At 40.4% G+C, this 11,950-nt stretch overlaps 2 protein-coding genes across 5 annotated transcripts in view; one reads left to right on the top strand and one right to left on the bottom strand.

The window, feature by feature from the left end:
• Positions 1 to 1,417: 1,417 nt before the first annotated feature.
• LOC121854318 (glutamate carboxypeptidase 2-like) lies at positions 1,418 to 9,480 on the top strand. Of its 2 annotated transcripts, XM_042348913.1 has the most exons (16): positions 1,419 to 1,765; positions 2,075 to 2,165; positions 3,247 to 3,397; positions 3,757 to 3,891; positions 4,412 to 4,537; positions 4,827 to 5,007; positions 5,338 to 5,428; positions 5,923 to 6,095; positions 6,447 to 6,582; positions 7,065 to 7,195; positions 7,302 to 7,564; positions 7,679 to 7,779; positions 7,926 to 8,071; positions 8,343 to 8,424; positions 8,680 to 8,772; positions 8,953 to 9,480. In XM_042348913.1, exons 1-16 carry the CDS (start codon positions 1,690 to 1,692, stop codon positions 9,128 to 9,130), a joined length of 2,154 nt encoding a protein of 717 aa, XP_042204847.1. In that variant the 5' UTR covers positions 1,419 to 1,689; the 3' UTR covers positions 9,131 to 9,480. The 2 variants fall into 2 exon arrangements, with proteins under 2 accessions (XP_042204848.1, XP_042204847.1); XM_042348914.1 differs by lacking the exons at positions 8,343 to 8,424; positions 8,953 to 9,480 and having other exon boundaries at positions 1,418 to 1,765.
• Positions 9,481 to 10,353: 873 nt separating this feature from the next.
• The window catches only part of LOC121854257 (oplophorus-luciferin 2-monooxygenase non-catalytic subunit-like), a 2,514-nt gene continuing 917 nt past the window's right edge, over positions 10,354 to 11,950 (bottom strand). Inside the window, exons 2-5 of one of the 3 annotated variants that reach the window (XR_006086518.1) lie at positions 11,634 to 11,786; positions 11,160 to 11,264; positions 10,799 to 11,002; positions 10,354 to 10,611 (exon numbers count right to left, since the gene is read on the bottom strand). Coding sequence is in view for 2 of the 3 variants with exons in the window: in XM_042348799.1 (XP_042204733.1) it covers positions 10,863 to 11,002; positions 11,160 to 11,264; positions 11,634 to 11,786 (398 nt within the window). In the remaining variant the exon portion in view is untranslated. Of the gene's footprint in view, positions 10,612 to 10,644; positions 11,003 to 11,159; positions 11,265 to 11,633; positions 11,787 to 11,950 lie in introns of those variants that run through there. The other 2 variants (XM_042348799.1, XM_042348798.1) reach the window with 2 other exon arrangements.

Below are 11,950 nucleotides of genomic sequence, written 5' to 3'. Positions count from 1 at the left end.
TTATTATTATTATTGTTATTATTATTATTATTATTATTATTATTATTGTTATTATTATTATTATTATTATTATTATTATTATTATTATTATTATTATTATTATTATTATTGTTATTATTATTATTATTATTATTATTATTATTATTATTATTATTATTGTTATTATTATTATTATTATTATTATTATTATTATTATTATTATTATTATTATTATTATTATTGTTATTATTATTATTATTATTATTATTATTATTATTATTATTATTATTATTATTATTATTATTATTATTGTTATTATTATTATTATTATTATTACCGTTTGAAACTATTCTTTAATGCTGTTGTTATCAATAGCATGAATATCTGTTAATAAAAATGGTTACACCTCATGTTCGAGGCTGACCTGCCCCAGTGTCCCAGGACCACCAAGGCGTGAATTTGTTTTAGATGTGGCAGCTGTCGCCAGCACGTCAAGTTAACGAATCGAGGAATAATCCAAGAATGCCGGACAACTCGCCACTGCGTCAAGATGGTCTAGTACAAGGTCAATGACCTTGGTCTGGTGCTACTGTAGCGTGAGGTCTACAAGGACGTGACCTGACTTGGCCTTATATTTGGTTACGTTTGGTTAAGTATATTGTTTACTGAATAAATTATTTATCATGAAACTACAGTGTAAATATCTTGGCAGACCGCACACTATGGTAGCACCCCTCCAATATCCTATTAAAGTTTCTTAGTTTATCTTTGAGTTTCACCTGCAGCATGACGATAGACCTAGTCGTGTAAATATATTACAGCGGCAGGTCAGCCACCCACTACACACACCACCCTCTTTCGGTCATTATAGATCTCTCTCCCAAATGCCCACCTGAAGCAATTATTGCATTAAGGTGCTGTTAGCAACTTTCACCAGCAGCTAGAACCTGGACCTATGGGATGATAGCGGTATTCCGAGAGGTTCTAGTTGACTAATGGCAAGGCCTCTCAATTTTCAGTATCCCTGTCGACGCCACACACACTCCACCACTGCCTCACCGATGTCCCACTTTAATTTCATTTACTTTATCCTCTTCGGCACTGATCAGCCTGTTAGCCGCACCTGCCGACACTCCACAACTCCAGTGCTACCCTTCCTGTGTTATCCTATTCCTGACGTCATCCAAACAAATCATGTTAAGAAATGTTATATTGTACGAGTAATATGTCTTTATTACAGCACTGTATCTAGCCTTTATCACACTACTCTTGTTCAACCTCATCAGTGCCAGAGAGATTATACCGCTAAAAGCTAACCCTATTACAATAAACGGTTATCTCTGTTTATTCAAGGTCCAGGAACACTAGAGATAAACAGCTGTATCTCTCCCAGCCTCCTGTTATCTGCCACAAGTTGATAATTCATGATAACTGACAGTGGCACGCAGTAGTGCACAGGGTCACGTCACCAGTAAAGCCATCACTTCCACACCAGAACACAGTTTGCCTATTTAGAGAGAACTTCAGTTTCAATATACATATACAGTAGTCACTTAATAAAGGATACTTTGTAAATCATATAGATTCTCAAAAGTTCGTAATTTAAATTTTCTCTCTAACAGGAAATGTCAACATTCATCTAAGTGGGTTTTGATATTCAGTTTACGCTGTGTGTTTTAGTGTGAAGGTGAGTCGTTAAGATTGGTGAAGATGAGGGTGTCCTTGGTGATCACGATCGCCGGAAGTGTCACAGTCATGTTGACCATCGTCGTCGTGACTCTTGTTGGTGAGATAGTGACTGCTGTTAAATTTTCTCATGTACAGTGTTAGACGATACTTAAGTAACTAATTAATTTTATTATGTTACCGTACTTACGCTTCTTTAGTCACTTACTAAGAGAAAACGGACATCTCAACTGGTGGACTCAACAGTTTCACACATGTTTTGTGGACGGTGGAGCATAATATGAATAATTAGTGTTGAACAGACTAGCCATGCTATTGTGACCATGACAACCAAACCTCCAATTAACACTTTACTTATGCTACTTTCTTCCACTTTTAAATCTGCTTTATTTATTTTTTCTGTGTACAGTGACGCTGAGCCCCAACACAGGAGGAGACAAAGATTACAGGGAGTACCTCCTCAACAGTATTGATCCGAACTCTATTAACAAGTTCCTCAGGTGAGAGAGAGAGAGAGAGAGAAAGAGAGAGAGAGAGAGAGAGAGAGAGAGAGAGAGAGAGAGAGCCTGTACTACATACCTTAACCTGTGCCGATCAGTGGCGAAGAGGATAAAAGTAAGTAAAAGTGCAGTTTCTTCATCCCGTTGGGACCCTTCTGGTGTGCCTATAGTGTTGCTATCCCTGTCTGTCTCCCAGATACTTGTTGTATGTCTCCTGACCAGTTTTCATGGATTTTGTCTTATTCAAGTAAATTTCTAGCGTATATTCCACGCAAAAAGAAGCAGGCTAAGTCACCAAGTGCCTTGACATGAACCCGCTTACTTTCTAGAGATACGTGTTCTGGAATGTAAGTGTAAGTATTATATTAATTTTAACTGTGTTTAAGTCAGAGTTTATGTCTTATGATTATAAGATGACACCATAAGAACTCCTGAATATAAAAAAATAGAAAATATGATAGAAATATTTAAGTTATCCCTTCATGACTTTCTGGTATATGTCATAGAAAATAGTTTTATGGGTAACTAAGAAATTAAGAACGCTATACTATGTATCTGCACAAATTTGCGACATGCCGATAGTTCAGCGAGAGTTTATGACTAATATCAATGCTAACATCTCGGTGCGTCTTAACAAGCAACTTAAGGACATTGTTTGATAGAAGGTAAATACTTTCTTACCCCCATGAAGAGCCCGGTATTTTCTGCCCTGAACACTATTCCACGACCGCAGCTGGACGTGTTCATTAAGTACAGTCGCGGACAAAAGTTCGCTGACACAGACCTGGCCATTGAATCTCTGAGCTTTTGAATCTGAAGTTTCATAAACAAGTTGTTCTGTTTACCAACAAATGGCGCGCTTTTTTTAGTAGTTTTTGGTGTGTGTGTTTCTGTGCGTTCATGTTGAATATTCATGAGAGAATATAATTATTCGGCACTTTTATATTATATCCCCTAAAAATAAACGGATAACATTTAGACAACGATGCAACAATGTTAACATATTTTGTAATAATCTTCACTTGTTTCTCGCAATTCACATCTAACAACAAATTATCCCATTATTGTCTCCTTCTTCTAGAGAGTTGACCTCTAAACCCCATCCGGCTGGGTCAGTCAGAGATCGGGACTTAGCCGTCTCTATACAAGCCAGATGGGAAGGTTTCGGCCTCGAAAACGTCAAGCTAATGGAATACGACGTGTTGTTGTCCAGTCCAGGTGTGCCCAACAAGGTCAGGAGTAGTAGTTATTGTTTAGGGTAAGATTATTAATACCAGATGAACCTTCTGCCTCAGTGTTGCCCAGCTTATATGGCGGGCTGTTTTGGTCATCAGTTCTAGACACTGTAAGTTATTTCGTGATTTTCTCTCATAGTACGTAAATGTTCATAGCTACACTGCACGGTTTAGAGAGACTAACATATTTATCTGATAAGCGGAAAAATAGTAGGAGGAGGAATTTTCTTTCCCCCTCTGTATATCTCTTTTTCTATCTACTTATGTAGTATGTACCTATCATCATTTACTTGTATTCCGTTGTGTACTTCAGTGTACCTGCTCATCTGTGACACTGTCTCTCTTTTTCGACGCAGTTCTCCACCCTTGACTCCGGCGGTAACGTGCTCTTCGAGTCATCCAACACCCAGCCTCCGGTAGACGACCCTCCCCCATACGGCCAGGACGAGATCCTCTCCTTCAACGCCTTCTCTGCTAATGGCATAGTGATAGTGAGTTCTGATATTCCTTCTGGTAGGATGTTGTTTATTGTAATTACTCCGGGTTCCCCTTGTACTGAAACTAGACCTTAAAAGTTCATAAAAAAAGAGAGCAGACCAGCCGAGTAGTAAGTTGGTAGATGGTGAAATGATGAAGTGTCTCTCAATAAAAAATCAGCTTAAAAGTCAGAGACTTCCTTTTATGTGTGTGACACTTTAGATGGAATTTCAGTGGTTAAATAAACCAAATGATTTTATAAATTCGTTCACAACAAAGAATTTTTTATATTAGAAAGCAACAAAGGAGAATATTATAGTCGGCAATAATTATGATTTACATAACGTTAAAATATAATAGAAAACTACCTGTCTCTTGTTCCATTATGACTAAGATAACCGAAGTTGTCTCCCTCCCTGCCCCTTACTACCCTCCTCCCTCCCTCTCTGCCTCCTTCCTTACTTCCCTCCCTGCTCACTTCCTTACCTATCTTCTCCTTCCCTCCCTCCCCGCCTTCCTCCCTTACCCCACCAGAGCGACAAAGTGGTGTACGCTAATTACGGGTCCGAGGAGGACTTCCAGCTCCTCGCCACCTACAACATCTCCGTGAGTGATTCCATCGTCGTCATCCGCTACGGCCAGATCTTCCGCGGTGACAAGGTGTGTGTGTGTGTGTGTGTGTGTGTGTGTGTGTGTGTGTGTGTGTGTGTGTGTGTGTGAATAGTTTTGCTGTGAAAAACTTTTTGATATGTAGTATATGTATAGATCGTCCTCTTTTGGTGAAATTTTATAAGAATTTTGTAATTTTTTGTATTTTGTAGAAATATTTTGGTAACCCCGATACTACTCGTAATTGGTCAAGAGTTAATGATATTAGGAGTAAATGGTCAAAGTTGAACAGTAAATAATTTATAACCACCATGGCCTTCTTCCTTCTAATCTCCTGAAGGTGAGGTTCGCGGAGGCTAGAGGAGCCAACGGGGTCATCCTGTATAGTGACCCCGCTGATGTAGCTCCTGAAGGACCCTCTTTCACCTACCCCAACTCTGTGTATGCTCCTCCGGGGGCCACGCAACTGGGCTCCCTCAGGCTCCAGGGGGACCTTCTTACACCTGGATATCCCGCTATAGGTGAGAACCACACACACACACACACACACACACATACCTGGTTTCTCCGCTATAGATGAAAACCACACACTTGCTAGTCCGCTACAGATGTGTTAACAAACAAAGGAACTAAGAAATGGTGTTTGTCTGTTTTAAGCTGTACATTAAGAATATTTTGTCGGTCACATAACGATGAAGAACACTTACAGTACTTGTTTGACACAACATTTATAACAGTTTCCTATTTGACACGCAGCATGGAAGAATACTTAACATTTTTGACACAACTTCTGAGAACATTATCTCAATGTTCTAGGATTCTCAAAATAACATTAAGCCAATTATCGCCAGAATCTGCTTTCCGTATCCCCATGGAGAAAGCAGACCTACCCAAGATTCCTGTTCAGCCTGTAGGATACCATGACGCCTCGGTCCTCCTGAGGTAGGATATCAAGTTAATGGCCAAAAGTTATTCTATAGTGAAGGTTCGTTAGGTTATAATGTTATCATAATTATCGATCAAAAACTTATCACTTAGCTTTCCAATCTTAGCTTCGTCACCCGGAGCTATTCTAGATTTAGGTCATTAAGTTTCGCGTTCAGTGGCTAATGTCAAATTAAGCTGAAGTTGATTTTTGGGTGCCAGTTATCTTGGCCGTCGATCATTTGTGTGTCGAATAAATAAACCAATATTGAACTATAACAGCTGAGTTTTGATCGGTATAATGTAAGTTTAGGTTAAGTTACATTAAGCTAGGTTAGGTTTGCTTAGATTAAATAAGATTCAGTTAGATTAATATACCTGTAGACCAGATTAATGTTAGTTCGGTCAGGTTAAAGTTGGATAATTTAGCCAAGGTTAGGTTAGGTTAAGTTAGCCTAGATTACATAAAGTTAAGTTTCCTATTTATATTTTTTCCCCATTATATCAAACAGTCTTATTGGTGGTGATACAGCCCCAGCAGCCTGGCGGGGAGGACTCAACCTGACCTACATGGTTGGACCTGATCTACTAGACGGGTCAAAGGTCAAGTTGGAAGTCAACAACTCACTTTCAAGGAAGACAGTACAAGACGTGGTGGGCGTCCTCAAGGGCACAGAGGAGCCTGGTCAGTTTATAAGCTTCGGTTCCTCTCTTTGTATCTCCGGCGTGCGATTGCTGTCTTTAACTGTCTGTCTATTATGTTATATCCATCCATTTTTCTATCTATTAACATGTCACATCATTATCGTTAACTTCCAAATGGCTTCCTTCAGCATCACGTCCATCACTTCAATCTCACTTCACGTTACGTCCCTTACTTCACCCCGCGTCACCCTCACTTCACCCCACCTCACCCTCACTTCACCCCCACACCCTCACTTCACTACCACGCTTCTCACTTCACCCCACGTCCCTCACTTTACCCCACGAGCCTTACTTCACCCTCAAGACCCTCACTTCACCCTCGTCACTTCAGATAGATTCGTGTTGTTGGGGAACCACTACGACGCCTGGGGTTACGGTGGCTTGGATCCATCCTCAGCCACCGCCGCCCTCACCGAGCTAGTCAAGGTCTTCACGCAGATGTACCGCGAGGGGTGGAGGCCAAGAAGGTCAGTGGCGTTCGATTAGGTTAAGTAAGGTGAGGTCTTAGAAAAGGTTTAGGTTAGCTTAGGTTAAGTCAGGTAAGGTTGGGTCGAGAGGGTCCTGGAAAAGGTCAGGTTAGGTCAAGTTAGGTGAGGTCGAGGGTCTTGGAAAAGGAGTGTGAGTGTGGGATAGGGTTTGGAGGTCCATGGAAGAGTTTTATTGGGTGGTAATGAAAATGGGTGTGAAAGTCATGTAATAGAGTCTTAAGTGCGTGGAAAAGGATTGGAATGTCATTGAAGAGGGCCCTAAGAGTTGTGGAAAAGGATTGGAAGGTATAGAAGAGTCTTAAGTCTTGGGAAGATGTCAGGGAAAAAGGATCGGAAGACATTAAATGGACATATTAAAGATTCAGAGTTGTCACGTATTAAAAATTTTTTGAGGAGGGGAAACTTCCGTATGTGTGTGTAAAGCGGATTTATAACAATCCACTTTTTCTCATGGCTAACAGGACTTTGGTCTTCTGCAATTGGGCGGCGGAGGAACCTGGAATCATCGGCTCAACGGAATTTGCCGAACAGTTTAGCGTGAGCTTGAAGGACCGAGCAGTAGTGTACCTCAACGTGGACACGTTGATTGGGGGTAAGAGGGAGAGAGAGAGAGAGCTTCTGTTACTCCATCTCACACAAAACAACCGTTCCTCACACTTGTACTACACACATACTCCATCATGATCTCCCCCCGACAGGTAACTACTCCTTCATGGCCATGGGTGTCCCGATGCTCCACGACATTATCATGGATATGGCCCAGCTGGTGGCCAACCCGGATAAAGAAGAAGTGAAGGTGGGGCGCCCGACTCTGTACGATACTTGGCTGGCACGATACCCTGACGACAGCCCCGGAGGGTCCCGACCACTTGTCCTGCCCTTTGGGTCTGGGAGCGACTACCGGGCGTTCATGTTTTCACTAGGGATTCCCAGCATGGATATGTGCTTCACTGTGGCCCCGGTGTGTTTATGTGTGTGTGTGTGTGTGTGTGTGTTTGCAATCTCCACCTCCAGTTTTGAAGATTAAGAACTGAAATTTGATGTGGAGATATTTATATATTCATACTTTCTCCAGGGTGAAAAAGGTCTTCCTCTGTACCACACGGCCTACGAGACCTACAAACTCAACACACAACTGATGGATCAAGGACTCCTCTTCCACCAAGCCTCGGCCAGGTCAGTTCTCTATTCAGGCATCTATCTCTCTTTATAAATAGATTGCACACACACACATTAACTTAATAACCTCTTTCAAACACAAAAGGACCATAACCCTCCCCAAGAAGGAGCACCTTACAACCCCAACACTCTCCCCCCTACAGGATGTGGGGACTACTGGCTCTCGAGTTCTCCACCAGGAACTTCCTCCCCTTTGGTGTTGTTCCATACGTCGACTTCATCAGTACAGCATGGAAGGATTTTTTGACAACGTATAAGAAGATACTGACAAATCTGGACGTAAAGACAGGTGGGTGATGGTAGTGTTGATGGGGAGGAGTGAGGGAGGTAGAGATGGGGGAGTGAGGGAGGTAAAGATGGGTGAGTGAGGGAGGTAGAGATGGGGGAGTGAGGGAGGTAGAGAAGGGGGAGTGAAGAAGGTAAAGATGGGGGAGTGAGGGAGGTAGAGAAGGGGGAGTGGGGTTGGTAAATAGTTGCTGGAACACGAGGGATGCTATCTCATGTATGACTTAATACAAGTACACTAAGCACCAATTCCTTATCAACCTTGTTTGTTGTAGAATACTTGAAGAAGAGCGTGACTACCTTGCAGGCTGCTGGGGCAGACTTTATGAGTAGACTGAATGATGAAGAAAATCCTGAGTTAGTAATTCTATTTTACATTATTTGTTTCCAGTTATTTTTTTATGGTGATTATAAGATGTGTTGTAATGTTGATTATATTATTTATAAAAAAAATAAATAAATCTAATAATAATAATATTATTATTATTATTATTATTTTTATTATTATTATTACAACCATTATAATTTTTACTATTATTGCTATTGTCGTTGTATTTTTATTGTTGTTATTGTTATTATTATTACTATTATCATCATTATTATCATTATCAGTGACTTGACTATACGACGATACAACGACGCCATGATGTTGCTAGACCGAGCCTTGTTGAGTAGTGACGGTCTACCAGGGAGGCCGACCCTCAAGTGAGTCCCTGTAGTTTGTGGTGTGTCGGTACGAACCTTCTGTATATACTGTGCTAATTCTACATATAGTATGAGTGTGGGTAAGTAGGCAGGAGAGTTGATAAATAAACGTCTTAATAGGGAAGTAAATAGGGACCATAATACTAAATCTTCCTCACATTCACTCTCGCCTCCTCACAGACACGTGTTCCTGGCTCCCAGTGTGACGAACGGGTACGAGTGGGAGACTTTCCCAGGCCTCCGAGACCTATTGAGGGAGGAAAACCCCGACCGCAGGGCCGTGCAGGAGCAAATAGCCATCCTCACTCACCACTTCCTGATGGCAGCTAACGCCCTCACTTTTGACCTGTGGCAGTGAGGGATAAAGGGGGGGGGGGCGGCTACTGCCTAAGAAGTCCCCCGGTTCCTTAAACTTTGACCTGTGTGCCATTGAGGGGAAAGGGAGGCTGCCTTCAGAGTTTCTATATTCCACTAATTTACTCATGAACAAGCGCACACATTCACACATACACACACTCAAATATTATTGTCTTTTACTTTAATAATTAATAGATAAACAGTAATCAAACATTAGATGCATATTGCTAAAATACAGTTACTACTTATATATTACATTAGCATTAGTCACAAGTTTTCTTCATACAAAACTCTTATCATTACTGCTGTATCATATTTATCTATTTGTTTAAAAAATAAAGTGAAAGTTACTTTTAGTTTTGTTTTTACTTTTTAATTTAAATATTAAATAATTATTCATTATACTATTTTGTGACACAGCACATACGTCCTTGTTACTATTAGTGCTGAGTCATGTAAACACAATTTTTTTTTATTTCTGACAAAACGTAAAATATTTTCGGAGTTTCATTTTTTTGGTTTGTTAATATTTACATAATTACTTTGTTGTGCAGTTTAACATATGTGACACACCTGGTTTTCTTAATTAGAATGTTTGCTTTTGCCGTATCTTTGTTGTTGTTGAAATATAGGAATTTCAATACTGTTGTAATTAGAGGAAAACAAATATTTTGGCTCCACCACAACAGTTTATTTTTGGGAGATTGACAATGACAAATTTGTGATATTATTGGTATGGCAACTTATCTACATATTGTCGAGTGAAGGTAATGGGAGGTGATAGTGCAGGTACTGTACGACACACTGAATGAGATGTACTTATTACTACCATGCTATTGTACTACTCCAGATGATACTAAATGTTACATAATACTTCCTTGAGATAAATGTATAGTACTGTATACAGGTATATCAGGTGCCTCAAAGAGAACTCAGGTTCTCAACTGGCTCAGCCATGTTAATATTGTTATTATTATCCACTCTGTATCTGTGTTTTTCTGGCTAAATAAACTGTTACAATTCAATACAATTCAATTCCTTCGATGCATAAGAAGGCAGCGAAACGTCTCAATTTACACTCAATTATGTCCCGGATGAGAGAGTCACGCGCAATAATCACTTCACTATACATTACCATACCGCAGGTCAGTACTAAACGCTGCAAATCCTCAGGTAAGTTTCGCAGGAGTTCACTATATCTGTATTAGGTGATAATATGATGAGTTCAGTCAGTTCAGGTTTATTTACTATAGTGAGTGTTTGACGGGCTTTTCCACCTTCATTACAGAAACTTTGGTATTTTACGATTCACGCTCTTAATAGTTTTCTAGATCTTTATTGAGCACTTTAACATTTTACTCACAACTCTGTATTTAAGTGGCCAGTAGGGAAACTTTGCCAGATCTCATCTCACTTTGGGAGTTTCATTGTCGTAGTCCACCACTAGATGTCTCTGTTAGACGATCAACCACGTTTTTGTAACTGTAATTAGAGGTGAATAAATGAATAACAGTGAAAGAACTGTAAATTTTACTTGCTGTTTACATAATTTCGAGATTAAAAGACCAGTATGGAAAATTTTCTCCAACAAAGCTGTCATGGTGTTGTCTGAATCATGATCTGTAATCGAAATTCGTGAGCAAACTCTTTACCTTCCTCTTTCTCTCACCGTTAATTTATCTTTCTGTTCACCCGTCTCTCTCTCGTTCTCTCTCCCATCACCCTCAATTACCTTAACAAGGTTCGTAATCAGCGGGGTCGAGGTCAACTACCAGCCGTCCGTCAGCACAGGTGGTGTTTTCATTCACCTGGTGGAGGAAGGTGTCACTGAGCACCAGCCAGGCCAGCTCACACCCACACTCCAGAGGGTTTTCTGTCAAGGAACCCCACTCTTAATTACAGGTGAAAAAAGGTGAAATTTGATCCCATAAACTTAACAAGCCAATAAGAACAGTGTGCTTTGGCTAAACTGTATTTAGTACTAATTTTTAGATACTCGAAGGAGACGTCAACTTTTAAAGGGAACTTACTTGAGAGATCAAGTTGGACCTTATACTGGAGGAGCGGCCGCCAAACTGCTTCTTGTATCTCCTTCAGCTGGTTAGAGTGGAGGTCTATGGAGCCTCCTGTGACACCTGTTGGTATAATAATGGAGGATCTTGATTATTTTGATGCTGATAGAAATGAGCATTAATTTTTTTTTACTATTTATTTTTCTTTTTCCTGTTTGTTGTGGGTTTATTAGTTTGTCTGCTTCTTTCTCTATCTTTTTTTCTACCTATTTTTCTACTTTCCTTCCATCTTTCCATCCCTCCATCTCGGTCTCTCTCTCTCTCTCTCTCTTCCAATGAACTACTTCTCTGTTTGCCTGTTTCTATGCCTTTCTCTCTATCAGCCTCTTTTCCTCTCTCTCGCCCCCTCTCTTTTTTTTCTCTCGTTCATTCTCATTCTTTATCTACCCTTCCCACATTCTTCTCCACGGAAAATATTTGAACTCGTCTCACCTAAGAAGGCATCGACTTCCACGCTGCTGATCATGTTGTAGTTGAGGTTGATGTAGGTAGGTGTGGTCACTTCTACGGCGGCCTCTGGGATGTGCTTCAAGAAGTTAAATGAGAGGTCTACTGACTCCAGGTATGGGAGGCCGGAGAATGTACCTGGAGAGGGAGGGAAGAAGTAAGATTGGTAAATAAATGACTAAACAGGAAGATAGACACAAAATAATGGATTTTTCCTCAAGTTTTTCAAATAATGGATTTTTTTCCAATTGATGACTTAAGAATGAACACCAATCGTCACCTAAGTGTCAGCGTGTGGAGAT

The sequence above is a fragment of the Homarus americanus genome, unplaced genomic scaffold (assembly GCF_018991925.1).
Source record: "Homarus americanus isolate GMGI-L3 unplaced genomic scaffold, GMGI_Hamer_2.0 scaffold54443, whole genome shotgun sequence".
NCBI classification, from domain to species: Eukaryota; Metazoa; Arthropoda; class Malacostraca; order Decapoda; family Nephropidae; genus Homarus; species Homarus americanus.
The sequence above is the reverse complement of the archived record's forward strand: the minus strand, read 5'-3'. Positions and strand labels throughout refer to the sequence as shown.